The sequence below is a fragment of the Nomascus leucogenys genome, chromosome 22a, assembly GCF_006542625.1.
Source record: "Nomascus leucogenys isolate Asia chromosome 22a, Asia_NLE_v1, whole genome shotgun sequence".
NCBI classification, from domain to species: domain Eukaryota; kingdom Metazoa; phylum Chordata; class Mammalia; order Primates; family Hylobatidae; genus Nomascus; species Nomascus leucogenys.
Window position 1 is genome coordinate 118,437,164 of NC_044402.1, and position 12,975 is coordinate 118,450,138.

The 12,975-nt window shown below is 51.3% G+C and overlaps 1 protein-coding gene across 4 annotated transcripts in view; it reads right to left on the bottom strand.

The window, feature by feature from the left end:
- Positions 1-12,975, bottom strand: part of TNS1 (tensin 1) — a 179,031-nt gene that overhangs the window by 6,163 nt on the left and 159,893 nt on the right. For all 4 annotated transcript variants that reach the window (XM_030802711.1, XM_030802710.1, XM_030802709.1 and 1 more), the window contains 9 exons: positions 11,433-12,502; positions 8,684-8,770; positions 7,456-7,587; positions 6,986-7,078; positions 6,139-6,216; positions 4,017-4,088; positions 3,591-3,759; positions 2,755-2,823; positions 2,266-2,298 (listed from right to left, as the gene is read on the bottom strand). In XM_030802711.1, the coding sequence (XP_030658571.1) occupies positions 2,266-2,298; positions 2,755-2,823; positions 3,591-3,759; positions 4,017-4,088; positions 6,139-6,216; positions 6,986-7,078; positions 7,456-7,587; positions 8,684-8,770; positions 11,433-12,502 (1,803 nt within the window). The remainder of the gene's footprint in view (positions 1-2,265; positions 2,299-2,754; positions 2,824-3,590; positions 3,760-4,016; positions 4,089-6,138; positions 6,217-6,985; positions 7,079-7,455; positions 7,588-8,683; positions 8,771-11,432; positions 12,503-12,975) is intronic.

Genomic DNA, 12,975 nt, shown 5'->3' on the forward strand with positions numbered 1-12,975 from the left:
TACATATACAGACCACACACATACACAACATATACACACCACACACACAACAGCACACAAACACAACATATACACACACCACAACACACACACACACACCAATCCTGCATTTCCTACAGCTCTGCTCCCCAAGCCTTGTTTCAGGGGCCGGGAACAACAGGGCCAAAGGCCTGGGGTAATGCCTAGGTGGTGGGGGAGGTGGGGTTCACAGGGCATCCCCCAGCACCTCCCTTTCCTGGCTGGTTGGGACCCTGAGAATGGGTGGGGTGATCCTGGCAGAGGGAGGAAGCATGCCAGCCCTGGCTGCGGGTGTCTACCAGGATGGAGACCCGGCAACTGCACCTGATTGGAGCACCGAGCCTGCCCTCCGCTGATATTTCTTTCAGCTCTGGCTCCCAGGCTCCCGCAATAGCCCAGTCCTGTCATCTGCCACAAAGAATAGATCCAGGCAAGAAGCCTCAGCCCGCAGGGGCAGGAGGAAGCACTTGCAAGATCCCAAGATCTAACATCTCCTTGAATTTTGCACATGAGATCCCTGGCTGGCCTCACCTCGTCCCTGTCATGATTCCCTGTTAGCCCACTGCCCTGCTAGGCCTCTCCCTGTGGCCTCTGCCCCACCCATCAAAGCTTCTTCAGCAGAAGGCTCAACTCAAAACCAGCTCCTGAAGGAGGAAAAGAGGGATTTCCAGGCTTGGGGGCCCAGTTCCCTTCTGTCCCTGACCTTCTCCCCTCTTAGGGCCCTGTGGTGAGTGAGCACAAGCACCTTCAGACATGAAGTTCCAGCCTGCCACCCTGGCCAGCAGAGACACGGGAGATGCAGGAATTCAAAGCATTGATGACCCTATGAAGCCTGGACAAGGCTGAACCCCACCATCCCACATGGCCTCTCCTAAGCCACCATCACTGACCATGTGATAGACTAGTCAGTCCATTCATTCGGACCGAGGCATTCTCACTAGCCTCCTCCTGCCTCTGCTCTTCCAGCCTCCATTCTCTCATTTCTTCACTCAACAAATATATACCGCCTCCCCATGTGCCAGACATGGCCCTTCCCTTGGGGAGCCTGCAGGCTGGTGGCCATGAGGCCCCTCCCCTGAAATAGTCCCTCCTACTCCCATTCTCATTTTGACTTGTCCAAATTGAACCTGTCTTTGAAGACCCGTCCTTAAATATCTGCTCTTTCCACCTCTCTGAGGTGCTGATGTGTTCCCCTGCATGGGCTCACCAGATGTAAGCTGAACTCTCTTGCTGCCTCTCCCTCCCTTGCAACTGTCATTTTTTTAACAGTGAACGTTTTGTTTTTCTAAAGCAACCTTGTATGAAGTCTGCATATGTAAAGGTGAAAGCAGTATTTTACAGCTATAAACAGCAATCCAAAAGCATGACATTTACCTATTATAAAGTCAATCAGTGAGGATAATAGGGCTGTTGGAATAATCCTGACAAAGTGAAAAGCAGATGACGGATCATAGTGATAGTCTCATGTCAGCTTCAGACCCAAGGTTATGCCTATATTTTGCTTTGGTTTTGTGATTGTGAAAAAACCTTAGTTCCTGCTGATAGACAACTGCAAGGAGCAGCAGAGTTTTCCCTCCCTTCTGAACACCAAGTGCAATCCAAGGATGCTAGGATCCTTGGAACACAGTTTGAAAATCACAGAAGCATCTTAGTTCTATTTAGACATCTGTCTTATCTGCTGTGCCAATGGGCCTCCTGAGGGCAGGGTCAGAGACCCAGGCAGGATCTGAGTTCCTTGGAGGCCCCTAGGACATGTCCACTGAGTGGAGGAATCTACCCAAAGGTCCCAGGGCCATCCCCAGAATTCAGACCTTCTGGGCTCCCACATTCTGATAAGGCTGTTTTGCTCGGCCACAAGACTCACAGGAAAGCCCACCAAAAAAGCAAGAACAGGAATAAAGGCAGCTAGAATTGGGGCAGAAAAGATCATGTAAGCAACCTCTGCCCCATTTCCATTGCTTCTAACAAGACTCTGTTTTCTGTCCACTTCCTGCCATCCCTGCTGCTTCTGACCCTGGGAGAGTGAAGGCGGCTGGACCAGACGCTGGGCCTCTGGCCTCGAGGCAGGATAAGGCAAAAGGCCTGGAAGCCTGGTCAAGCTTCACTCGGAAGCTGAGTGACCTTGGCACAAAGGTTGTTGCTGCTCTTTCCCTACCCCCAGCCCTGGTTTCTAAATGTGCCCCGTGCTTCCCTCGCTGTGAAGTACAAAGGCCAGCCTGCTGGGCAGGGGTAAGAAGTCACACTTACTTAGCAGGGGCACCACCCTCTGTTTTCATCCACCTGTGGAAAGAAAGTGGGCTCAGGGTAAATCATCATACTTTCTCCCTAGAGCCCAGCCCCACCCATGCCCAGACCCTCTGCGGGAAGGCAGGGGACCCCCCATTCCCAGGGGACAGGAGCTGCCCAAGATCACACAGAGATGCATTGAAGGTGGAGAGAACACTGCAGCCCACCTCCTGAGGGGCTCTCCCCATCGTGGAGAGGAGAGGAAGATTCAGGGTCAGGGCACGGCATAGGGGGTAGCAGTGGGCACTGAGTCCCTGGGAGGGTCCCCATATCTACAGTGGGAAAAACTCAAAAGATGCCCAACACAATTACTAACACATGGGCAGACCTTCCAGCTGAATGGAGAATGTACACACATGCACACACACACACACATGCACATGCGTGCACCCACACAGATGTCAGTGTTAGAGAGCTGTGTGGGAGGGAAGCTGTGTACAAGAGACTTACTTTCTTTCCTGTGGATCCAGGTCACAGAAGGTGACAGTGTTGAGGGGGTAGTGGCGTCTGAAAAACAGCCTGTAGCACAGACATCAGATAAACAGAGAATGAGTGCTGAAGGGGCTGCTTTTCCCCTCCTTCCACCAGCAGGTCAGGCCACCTTTCCACCATCTGGCTATCGCAGGTCCACACAACCTCTCTTATGAGCAAGATGGCCTGAGCTGCTGACACTGGTGACCTAAGCAATGTACAGAGACAGATGTGTCATAGAATCATCCCAAATGCTAGCGGCTGTGGAAGGAAGAAACTGGCACTGAGGGTTAGGAAATGTGGGGAGGGGCTGGAAGAAGAAGCAAAGAGGCCAGGGACACTGTTAGGAGAGAGTCCAAGTGGATGGGCTCTGCTCCTAGAAAGCAGGTCCTTTTTATCAGTTGTATTTACAGCCATCTACCCAATGCTGGCAAATTCTCATAGAAGGATGGATGGACAGATGGATAGATGAATGGAGATACAGATGGATGAAGGGAAAAATGGGTGGTCAGGGATAGATGAGGGATGAATAAATGCAGGGATGGATAGATGGATGGATGCATGGATGGATGGATGCATGGATGGATGGATGGATGGATGGATGGATGGATGGATGCATGGATGGATGCATGGATGGATGCATGGATGGATAAGTAGCTGGGTAGATGGGAGGTAGATGCAAGATAGATGGATGAGAAGGTAGATAAGCAGTTGGGTGCAAGGAATCAATCAATTGGTAAATGGGTGGGTACATAGATGAATAGATGGGTCACAGGAAGGAGAACCCCACCCAGGAACAGGCAGGGGAGCCTTACTTTCTCTGGTTGTCAGTCAGAGTGATTCCCTGGGCAGAGACTTTGAAGTGAACGATGGTGGCAGCTGGTGTGGGGTCTGCAGCCAATGTCTCAGATGTGGCTTTGGAGATGGCCTGTGGCCCAGTGAGTGATTCCATGTCCACAGAGTTGACGAAGAGCACATTGCAGGCTGGAAGAAACCAACCCAAAGCGGGAGTCATGGGAGCTGGGATGGGTGAGGACATTAACCCAGATCCATTCTTCAGGGAGAAGGTAGCAGATAAATTTCAGGCTAGCCTTGAGCCAAGGCATCTGCACATAGAAATGTGATCTTCCTGGAGACATTTGGGCCTGGAGAGACCTCCAGCCTGCACCTGCAGGAGGGGTCAGGGCAGGAAGGCAGAAAGAGAGGCCTGGGCATGGGTACGGTTTCAGGTGACCACTCACCTGCCCCTTGTTTCAGCAGGTCTGCAGTTGAGTTGGCAGGGCCAGAGCTATCTTTTGATTCATCTGTGGGGTCTAAGACAAAAATTCAGTAGGAATTAAAACCCTAGAGCTGGAAAGAAGCACAAGTTTGGCTGGGCTGAAGGTGAGCTCTACAACTCTTTGGCAGAAGGAACACTGCTTTTCATACCAGACCCTGGCAGTCAGCCCTGAGTTAGGCTAAGTCTGATTGTTTGATGATTGCTCTAAGCAGCCAGCACACTGGTTGTGAGCTCTGGAGTCCAGCAGAACTGGGCTCAAACCCTCACCCCAGCACTCACTAAGTATCTATAAAACAAAGATGATGATCCTGGTATCCACGTCACTGGGTTTTTGAGCAATTCCATGTACAGCTTAGCCAGTGCTTAACATAAAGCAAGCCTTCAAGTGACAATTGGCGTTGCTGTTATTGTTTTGCATTGATAATATCTTTGTGTAGGTCAATAAATCCCCTAATTCCCCTAATTCATTAAACCATTGATCCAGCATAACTCTAATTTCAATATTAATAAGAATTGAGTGATGGACATATTAGCTTGATTTAACCCACAATGTATGCATTTATCAAAACATCACATTGTACGTGGTACATAATTTTATTTTTTTTTTTGAAACAGAATCCCACTCTGTCACCCAGGCTGGAGAGCAGTGGCGTGATCACAGCTCACTGCAGCCTCAAACTCGCAGGCTCTAGCAGATTATCCCGCATTAGCCTCCAGAGTAGCTGGGACTACAGGCATAAGCCACCATGCCAGGCTAATTTTTTTACTCTTTTGTAAAAATGGGGTCTTCTGATCTTGTTCAGGCTGGTCTTGAACGCCTCACTTCGAGCAATCCTTCCACCTCAGTCTCCCAAAGTTCTGAAATTATAGGCGTGAACCACCATGCCCAGCCAAAATTTGCATTTTTTAACAAGTCCCCGGGATATGCTGACACTGCCAGTCAAGGCCCATACTTTGAAAATGACAGGTTTATACAATCTAAATATTAAACAGTTTTTTAATTGCTGAACTACTATGGTAAATTCCATAGGAATATAATTCAATTCGTGCCTGAATTGTGTCATTGGTTAACAGTGCTATTTAAGTTGTATTTGAACTTATAAGCTAATAATGTTGGTCCATTACCATTAATAATTCAATGAACTGAATTGGATAAATAGAAATTGTCCAAAAATACTGGTGGTGTTATATGTGGGCATAGCCCCAGGAGCTCCAAGAAAGACTAGAAAAAAATCCTAGGGCCACAGCCTAGGAGCACTTCTGAAGGTCCTATTGTTGAACAGAGAGAGTGGGGAGAAGGCAGCCCAGCCCCAGTTCAGAGACCTTGCACTGGGGGTGAGGCCAATGACCCTCAGGTGGGCCCTGTGTTGCTGAGGGCTGGGCAGTAGAGGCCTATGCTGGGAGGAGTTCTAGGTGCCCACCTGCCATGCTCCAGGGCTGATGCACCTCCATGAGAGAAGCTAAACACCCCTTCCCCAGCCCTAACGTCTCACTCAAATTCTCATCCTGCATGTCCTCATGCTCTTAGAGTCCATTCCAACTTCCCACAATCAAAACAGGACTTGCTCTTCCCTAACAGCTCAGCACCCCCTCAGTCAGGGAACACCCTCCCAGCACACAGATTAGGAAAGTGTGGCGATATTTAGGTGCCGCCTTCCCTTTCCTGAGGCTGCTCTCTCCTCTCCATCCAGACCAACCCCCCCAATACCTCAGTCTGCCTCCCCGCTGTCTTCCCCAGATGCCCATCTCATCCTCCAGGACATGTCTCCTGTCCCCTACTTCTGTGTCCTGTCATCCCTGGGATGACATGGTCTGAGGATTCCATATGAATTTCTTCATACGGAGGGTTTTCCTGAACAATCTGGCAAGTCCATTTATGTATGTTCCTGGAGTCAAGCTTTTTCATAAATTTTTTCTTCTTTTTTAATAGGAAGAAAAGGAGAGTAGTTTTGAGTTTCTCCAGATTGGCAAAATGACGTGTGTCCTCCAGCCCTGGCCCATGTCTGGAGTGGCTGGCAGGATCAAGACATGACGGGGGCCAGCTCAAGGGTGTGGGCGGTGAGCCAGGAGTCTCACATTCCTACCTCGGTTTGGAATGACCAGCTTGCAAGGCAGGGCCAATGGGATGATGGAGTGTTGGTAGACCAGGGCAGACAGCGATCCTGCAGGGAGGCAGACAGCATGTCAGGGGCAGCAATACTGGAAGCCAGAGGGGAAACCCCCACCTCCACCCTCACCCCGATACACACAATCTTCCACTTCTTTATTACCTGTACCTCAACCCACCAACAAAGCTGAAAATTCACACACTCTTGTTTAACAAGATCCAACAGAGAAGATTCCCAAAGTTGACTCTAGCAGTCATAAAGTTACCTAACAACTTTCCTTTGCAGAAAGTTCCTCCTAACATTGCTCCTAACATGCTCCAGTTACTGGGGCTCCTCTGAGAATAGGGCAGAAGGATCAGAGAATTGTGGGATCCAATCCCAGCTCAGTCACTCCTCACCTGTTGGTTCTCAGGTAAATGTAACTTTGATGACTCTCATTTTTTCATGTGTCAATTCCTCCCTATTAGGGAGGATGACCCCTACCAAACAGGATGGTTGTGAGGCCAGATGTGATAGAAGGTGCTGAGACAGTGACATTCACATGGTAGATGGTCAATTAAAGCAGCTGATTTTACCATTGTTACTCCAGTTATAACGATAACAAGTCCCAGCTGGGTAGGACAAATGCAGCATGCAGTTTGGCAGAGTTAGGAGCTGCACTGCAGAGGGAGAGAAGCCTCCATTCATTTTCTCTGCTGAATTTATGACAAGGGTGACTGGCAGAGCTTGTCAGAAAGAACTTAGGGTCAGATCCTTGGAGGAACTCAGGACAGGGCCAAGACTCAGGCCAGACTGTAGAGATGGGGGCAGGGGGACAGCTCACCGAAGTTTGGCTCATTGGGGCAGCCCTTGAGTTTGACTCCTCTGGGGCCGGTCTCTATCAGAAAATGCCTGACCAGCTCATGGGTCATGTCTCCTGGGACAAAGAGAAAGAAATGAGGCTCAGTCCCTTCCCATGGCTTCCTCCCACCACCTCCCAAGACTGCTTCAAAACTTCTGCAGTGTGCGGGGCCAAGATGGGCGAAATGGCTGAAGAGAGAACGTGGCTGGAGCCCCATGGACTGCAGAGCCCACTGCTGCTCTCCCACTCCTCAGGAAACACACGGCAGGCACCCAATCGTCCTGCTTTCCCTATCTCTGACCCCATCCATCACCAAGCTCAAGACACCCTCTTCTGAAGAGCCCGATGGGAGTTAGGGTCCTGAGCAGCACGCTGGGTCCCTCCAGCACCTCCAGGTTTAGTGACTGTAAAGATCACCTGGTCTTGAGCCCCGTTCTGGGAGATGAGGTTACCTTTTTTATTCTGCTGCACGATGGTTGGAGGTGGTGAAGACACCTTCATGGCCAGCCCATAGGCACCTCGGAAGGAGTGACTGTCTCGGATGATGAAGGCCCCCGGCTCCTGGTCCTTGAGGAGCGCGATGGCTGCATGGGGAAGGGACAAGGAGAGAGGAGGAAGCAAGACCTTGGTGGCGCTAGTTTTACTTAAGTCTCATTGAGCCTACCGATCTTCGTTCTTTCTTAGGTGAGATAACGTTCTTTAAAGTTAAAATTTAACTACTCCTAAGGGTCTTCCTGTACTCAGGTTGGCAAACTTATTCTGTTGGGTTTTTTTGTTTGTTTTTGTGAGACCGGGCCTCACTCTGTCACTCAGGCTGGCATGCAGTGGCACAATCATGGCTCACTGCAGCCTCGACCTCCTGGGCTCAAGTGATCTTCCCACCTCAGCCTCTCCAGTAGCTGGGACCACAGGCCACTATTCAGCGTGTGCCATTTTGCCTGGCTCATTTTCTTTTAGTTTTTGGTAGATTCAGGATCGCACTATGTTGCCCTGGCTGGTCTTGAACTCCTGGCCCCAAGTGATCCCCCTGCCTTGGCCTCCTGAAGTGCTGGGATTACAGGTGTGTGCCGTCACACCTGGCTGGCAAACTTACTCTGTAAATGGCCAGAGAGTAAATATTTCAGGCTTCACAGGCCATGCAGCCTCTGCTACAACTACTCAACTCTGCCACTGCAGCAGGACAGCAGCACAGAGAGGATGCAAGCCAGCAGGTGTGGGTGTGCCCCAATAAACTTCATTTACAAAAGCAGGCAGCATCCAGATTTGACCCATGGGCTGCCGTTGCTGACCCCTGTCTCACAAATGACAGGCTTCCCCTGAGAATCATTCCCATATTCCCAACTTTGCTGTCTCTCCCTGTAAAATGCAAAAACCTCCCACATCAGGCAGACAGACAGCTAAGGTTTCATACTATCTTGGCAGACCTTTTACTTTGCCCAGGAAAACCAAGCCTTTGCTGTTTTTAAGAACCCTTCCAAGAGGTGTCTACAACCACTGCTTCTGTGTTCCCACACTTCACTGCGGGAAGTGCTTCCTACTGTCCAACTTCAACCCCAGCCCCCTCTGTGATGACCCCCTACTACAAAGAGGACTGAATTTGCCTCTGTTCCTTGCCCAGGGAAGACACAGCAGGCCTCAGCCAGCTGTGACCTCCGATGGACCACAGAGCCCAGCACTCACCCTGCTCCCTGGAGATCTCAGGCTTGTACCAATACTTAGAAGTGTCCTGGACAAACTTCACTTTAGCCCGCGTCTCCGGGCTGTTGTCTAAAGCAGGAGAAGGGAAAAAAGTGTTATCGGTTAAATTGTGTTCGCCCAAAACATACATCAAAGTCCTGACCCCCAGTGCTTGTGAATTTGACCTTATTTGGAAATAGGGTCTTTGCAGATGTAGACAAATTAAGATGAGGTCACACAGGATTAGGGTGAGACTTCATCCAATATGCGTGTATGCCTGGTGTCCTTACAAGGAGAGGAGACAGAGATACACACAGGGGAGAGCACCATGGAAGGTGCAGGCAGAGACTGGGGTGATGCATCTACATGCCAAGGGACACCAAGGATGCTGGCAGCCACAAGAAACTGGGAGAGAGGCCTGGGACAGATTCTCCCCCAGAACATCAGGAAGGAGCCAACCTTGCCAACACCTTGATTTTGGACTTCCAGCCTACAGAACTGTGAGAGAACACACTTCTGTCATTTATAAGCCACCAAGCACATGGTCCTTTGGTATGGCAGCCCCAGGAAACTGACATCAAAAGCTGATGTCCTCGAACACCATGCGAACACAGTGGAAGGGACCTTCGGCCTCCTCATCCATCCCCTAGCCCCTGCCCGCCATCTGGGTGGCTGAGCCACCTCCTGGTGGAGGGCCTGGCACTGCATTCCCGCAGAGCCCACCGAAAGCCTTCCTCCACCCCATGTCCCCCCTTCCCTAGAAGACTGTGACTAAAGCCATCCTACAGCTTTTCTCCCACGGGCTAAAACACTTGCTTCTAGAACCTTTCTCCACAGGCTCAGTTTCTCAACTTCAGCATACCCACCATGAAGATGAGGGCAGAAAGATCCATTTCTGCCCCCTTTTCCCCAGGCCTCTCCTCACTTTCCACAGGGAAAGCCTATGTTCTGCATCACATAGAACAAAAAAATCACTTCTCTTTGGATCAAACAGGGGATGGCTGGCCTAGAATCTAGAGGCCATCTACTGCATGTCAGGCACCCTGCTTCTCAGGCAGACAACACCCCCACACACACCCATGCCCAGACTCTGCAGACCTTGGGAATTTGTCATAGAATATTAGATTCTGGAGGGAGCTCAGACAGGACACAGTCCAACTGCCTAATTTTACATATAAGGAGAAATTCAGAGATGAGAAGTGACTTGCCCAAGTCACACATAGTGACCTTGGTAAGAGGCCCTAGCAGCAGCCAGTTTAGGACCAGCTAAATTGTATCTTCCTGTCTAAGCATCAGGATGTGCGGCCCTCACTCTCACCCTCTTCCTTCAGCTTTTGGCACCAAAGAAAACACAAAAAGGGAGGGAGAATAGAAAAATATGAGGATTCCACATTTTTCCTCTCCTGTTTTCAGAGACAGAAGTTGGCATGAAAGAGAGAGCAGATCAGGAGACACAAGTTGTGTCTCCAGTGCTTAGTCAATTTCAACCTATGATTTACACTCCCTTATGCTTCTGGGATCTGTCTCCAGGCAAGCGTGAGGGGAGAGGTCAGCTCCTTTTCCTGGCAGCTGTGTGCTGGGTTAGGCAGCTGGGCCGTGCAACTGCTGCAGGCTGCCTTTCTCTGTCTGAAGCCCCAGGCCCCACTGCTGCTGTGACCTGTTTAACGAGCTGTCAGAGGCGGCTGCAGTCCCATGTGCCTTCCTGTGTTGACTCCAAAGGCTATTTTAAGCAGGGAAGATGGTGGGAAACAGGAAGTGTCCCAGCTACTAGAAGTTTAGCATCCTTCAAGGAGAGGGGCTGGGAACCAGATGTCCCCGGTGGGCGGCAGGAAACAGGGAGTGCAGGGTCATTCTAGGTATCCTGGCTTGGCAGGCTCAGGGCAGGACCTGAGAGTGATGCCGGGAGAATCTAGGCAGCTGGGGTCCATCTGAGGCTGCCTAAAACATTCCAAATCTGCCTCAAACATCCAGGGCCACGGTGCACACAGTCAAGTTCAAGGTTGGCCTTTGTGTTTAGACAATGAGCTTTCTAAATAGAGGCAAAGGTGGCAAGTTCTGGCGATAGGTGAAGAATTCACTGCACAAACCTGCATGGGCTTCAATGCAGTTGGGTCTATGAGGAGTGATGTGGCACTGTGGGGCTGGCAAAGGTATGGAGATCCAGGTTTGGAAGGCAGGTTTTCAAGGTCATGCTAAATATGACCCCCAAGATATGGACACATGATAAAGACAACTCCAATGATGCTTGAAGACCATTAGTTTTGGGGTGGCATGGCCTGGATTGGAAGCCTGGCTCTGCCATTTCTTGACTGTATGATACTAGACAAGTGACCGAGCCTCTAAGCCTCAGTTTGTAAACTGGGGTTAATAATATTAATACCCACTTGACCAAGTGGCCAAGAAGCTTAAATGAGACAGTTCTTAGCTCAGAGCCTGGCACACAGCACGTGCTCAACAAGTGGTAATGGCTATGAGGATGATGATAATCATAACAGTAATACTATTCATTATGATTTTTATCATCCTCATCTGTATCCACATCCTCATCTCAGCATCCACAACCACAGCACACTTATCGTAAGGACACCTCCAACTCTCCTTATACCGATAAAGAAACTAAAGTCCCAGAAGTCAGTGATTCACCCAGGGTCGTCTGCCAAGGGAATGTCAGAACAGACACTGGGATAGATATTTCACTCTTGTACTTACTTCATCAGCAGGAGAGGTGAAAATGGAAAGGGGAGAGGCCCACCTGGCATGGAGTACTTGGAGAAGTCGGGCAGAGTGTGGGAGAAGGAGACGGTGCTGCCCCCGCTGGGACTGGACATGCCACTGGCGACAGGCGAAGACACCTTCCCGTTGATGGTGGCATAGTTGGGGAGGCTGCCTGCCCGGTCTCCCACCGACATCCTTCGCTTCTCTGGCAAGGCCGGAGTTGGGCTCCCTTGCCGGAAGGCTGCTGAGTCTGGCGACGGGGAGGTGGCAGGGCTGCTCAGGCCAGGGTAGTAGGCAGGGCAGACGGGGAAGGAGGGCGTGGAAGGAGCCTGGTAGCCAGAGGCACTGCTCTGCCGGGACAGTGTGGGTCTTCGATCCTCGGGGGTGGAATAGCCACCATAGGCCACATGCCGGTCCAAGCAGGGGCTGCCGGGAACCACAGATCCAGACCCTCCCAGGTGACGACCTAGGCTGGGACTTCCAGGGCTGGCTATTGCGTTGCTATGGAGACCGGAGGCCAGGTTGCCTTGGTGAGCCCCAGGATGCCGGCCCAAGCTGGGACTCCCCGGGGTGGTGGCCACATTGTTGTGAAGGCCGGAAACCTGGTAGGCCCCTGCTGGGTGCCGACCAAGGCTGGGGCTCCCTGGGGTGGTCGCTGCACTGCTCTGGGGGCTGGAGACGGTGCTACCATGGAAGCCAGTGCCTGGTGGACCCATCATCTGGCGATGGCTCATACTGGGACTGCCCGGGGCAGCCATGCTGGGGTTGATGGCCCGCCGGCCGAAGCCAGGACTAGGGGGAGTGTTGGTGCCCACTGTTCTGTGGCGCGCCTGAGGGCTCCCAGGCACCGTGTGGATGCCAGCCACACTGAACTGAGCTCGGGCCTGGCTTTCCGGAGAGGAGCTGAATTGCTGAAGTGAGTAGTCGGGGCTGCTGTAGCTACTGCCGACAGTCGGGAGAGGAGAAGAGCTCTGGTAGTTTCTCTGGGCAGATGGACTGGGCTGTCCCAGGCTGCCTGAGCGGAAGCCAGACTCCAACAGAGGCTGGGTAGGCGTCCGGGGACCCTGGTCACTGCTCTCTCCCGATGGGAAACTCCCCACTGAAGTGCTGCAGAGAGATGGTGGGTTGCGATGTCAGCAGACAGAACTGAATGAAGGGTGGATTTACAGCGGGCTGTGTGCCCTCCCTCCAACCATGAACAACAGTAAGAATGGGCCCACTGGCAGTGCGGCGGGACATCAGGGTTTTATACGTTACCTTACAGAACCATCAGAAGAAGAAACTGAGGCTCAGGGAGGTTAAGCAGTAGGCTTAGGACAACACTGCTTATAAAAGACCAGGGTTTCAACTTAGCTGTGTCTGATTCCAAAGCCCACGTCTTCCCAACTGCACCATGCTCACTCCTGAGCCACGTCAAAGTGAAGAGCCCTCTCCTATCGAAACTGGAGGTGGCTGTCATGTTATAGCCTCCAGCATCACAGAAATTCCCAATGGAGTTTCCTGGCTCCTGTTCCTACTGGGAGTAGCCCTGCCTTGACTCAGTTTCCTCAAGTGTGATATCATCATCCTTAAACATTGAC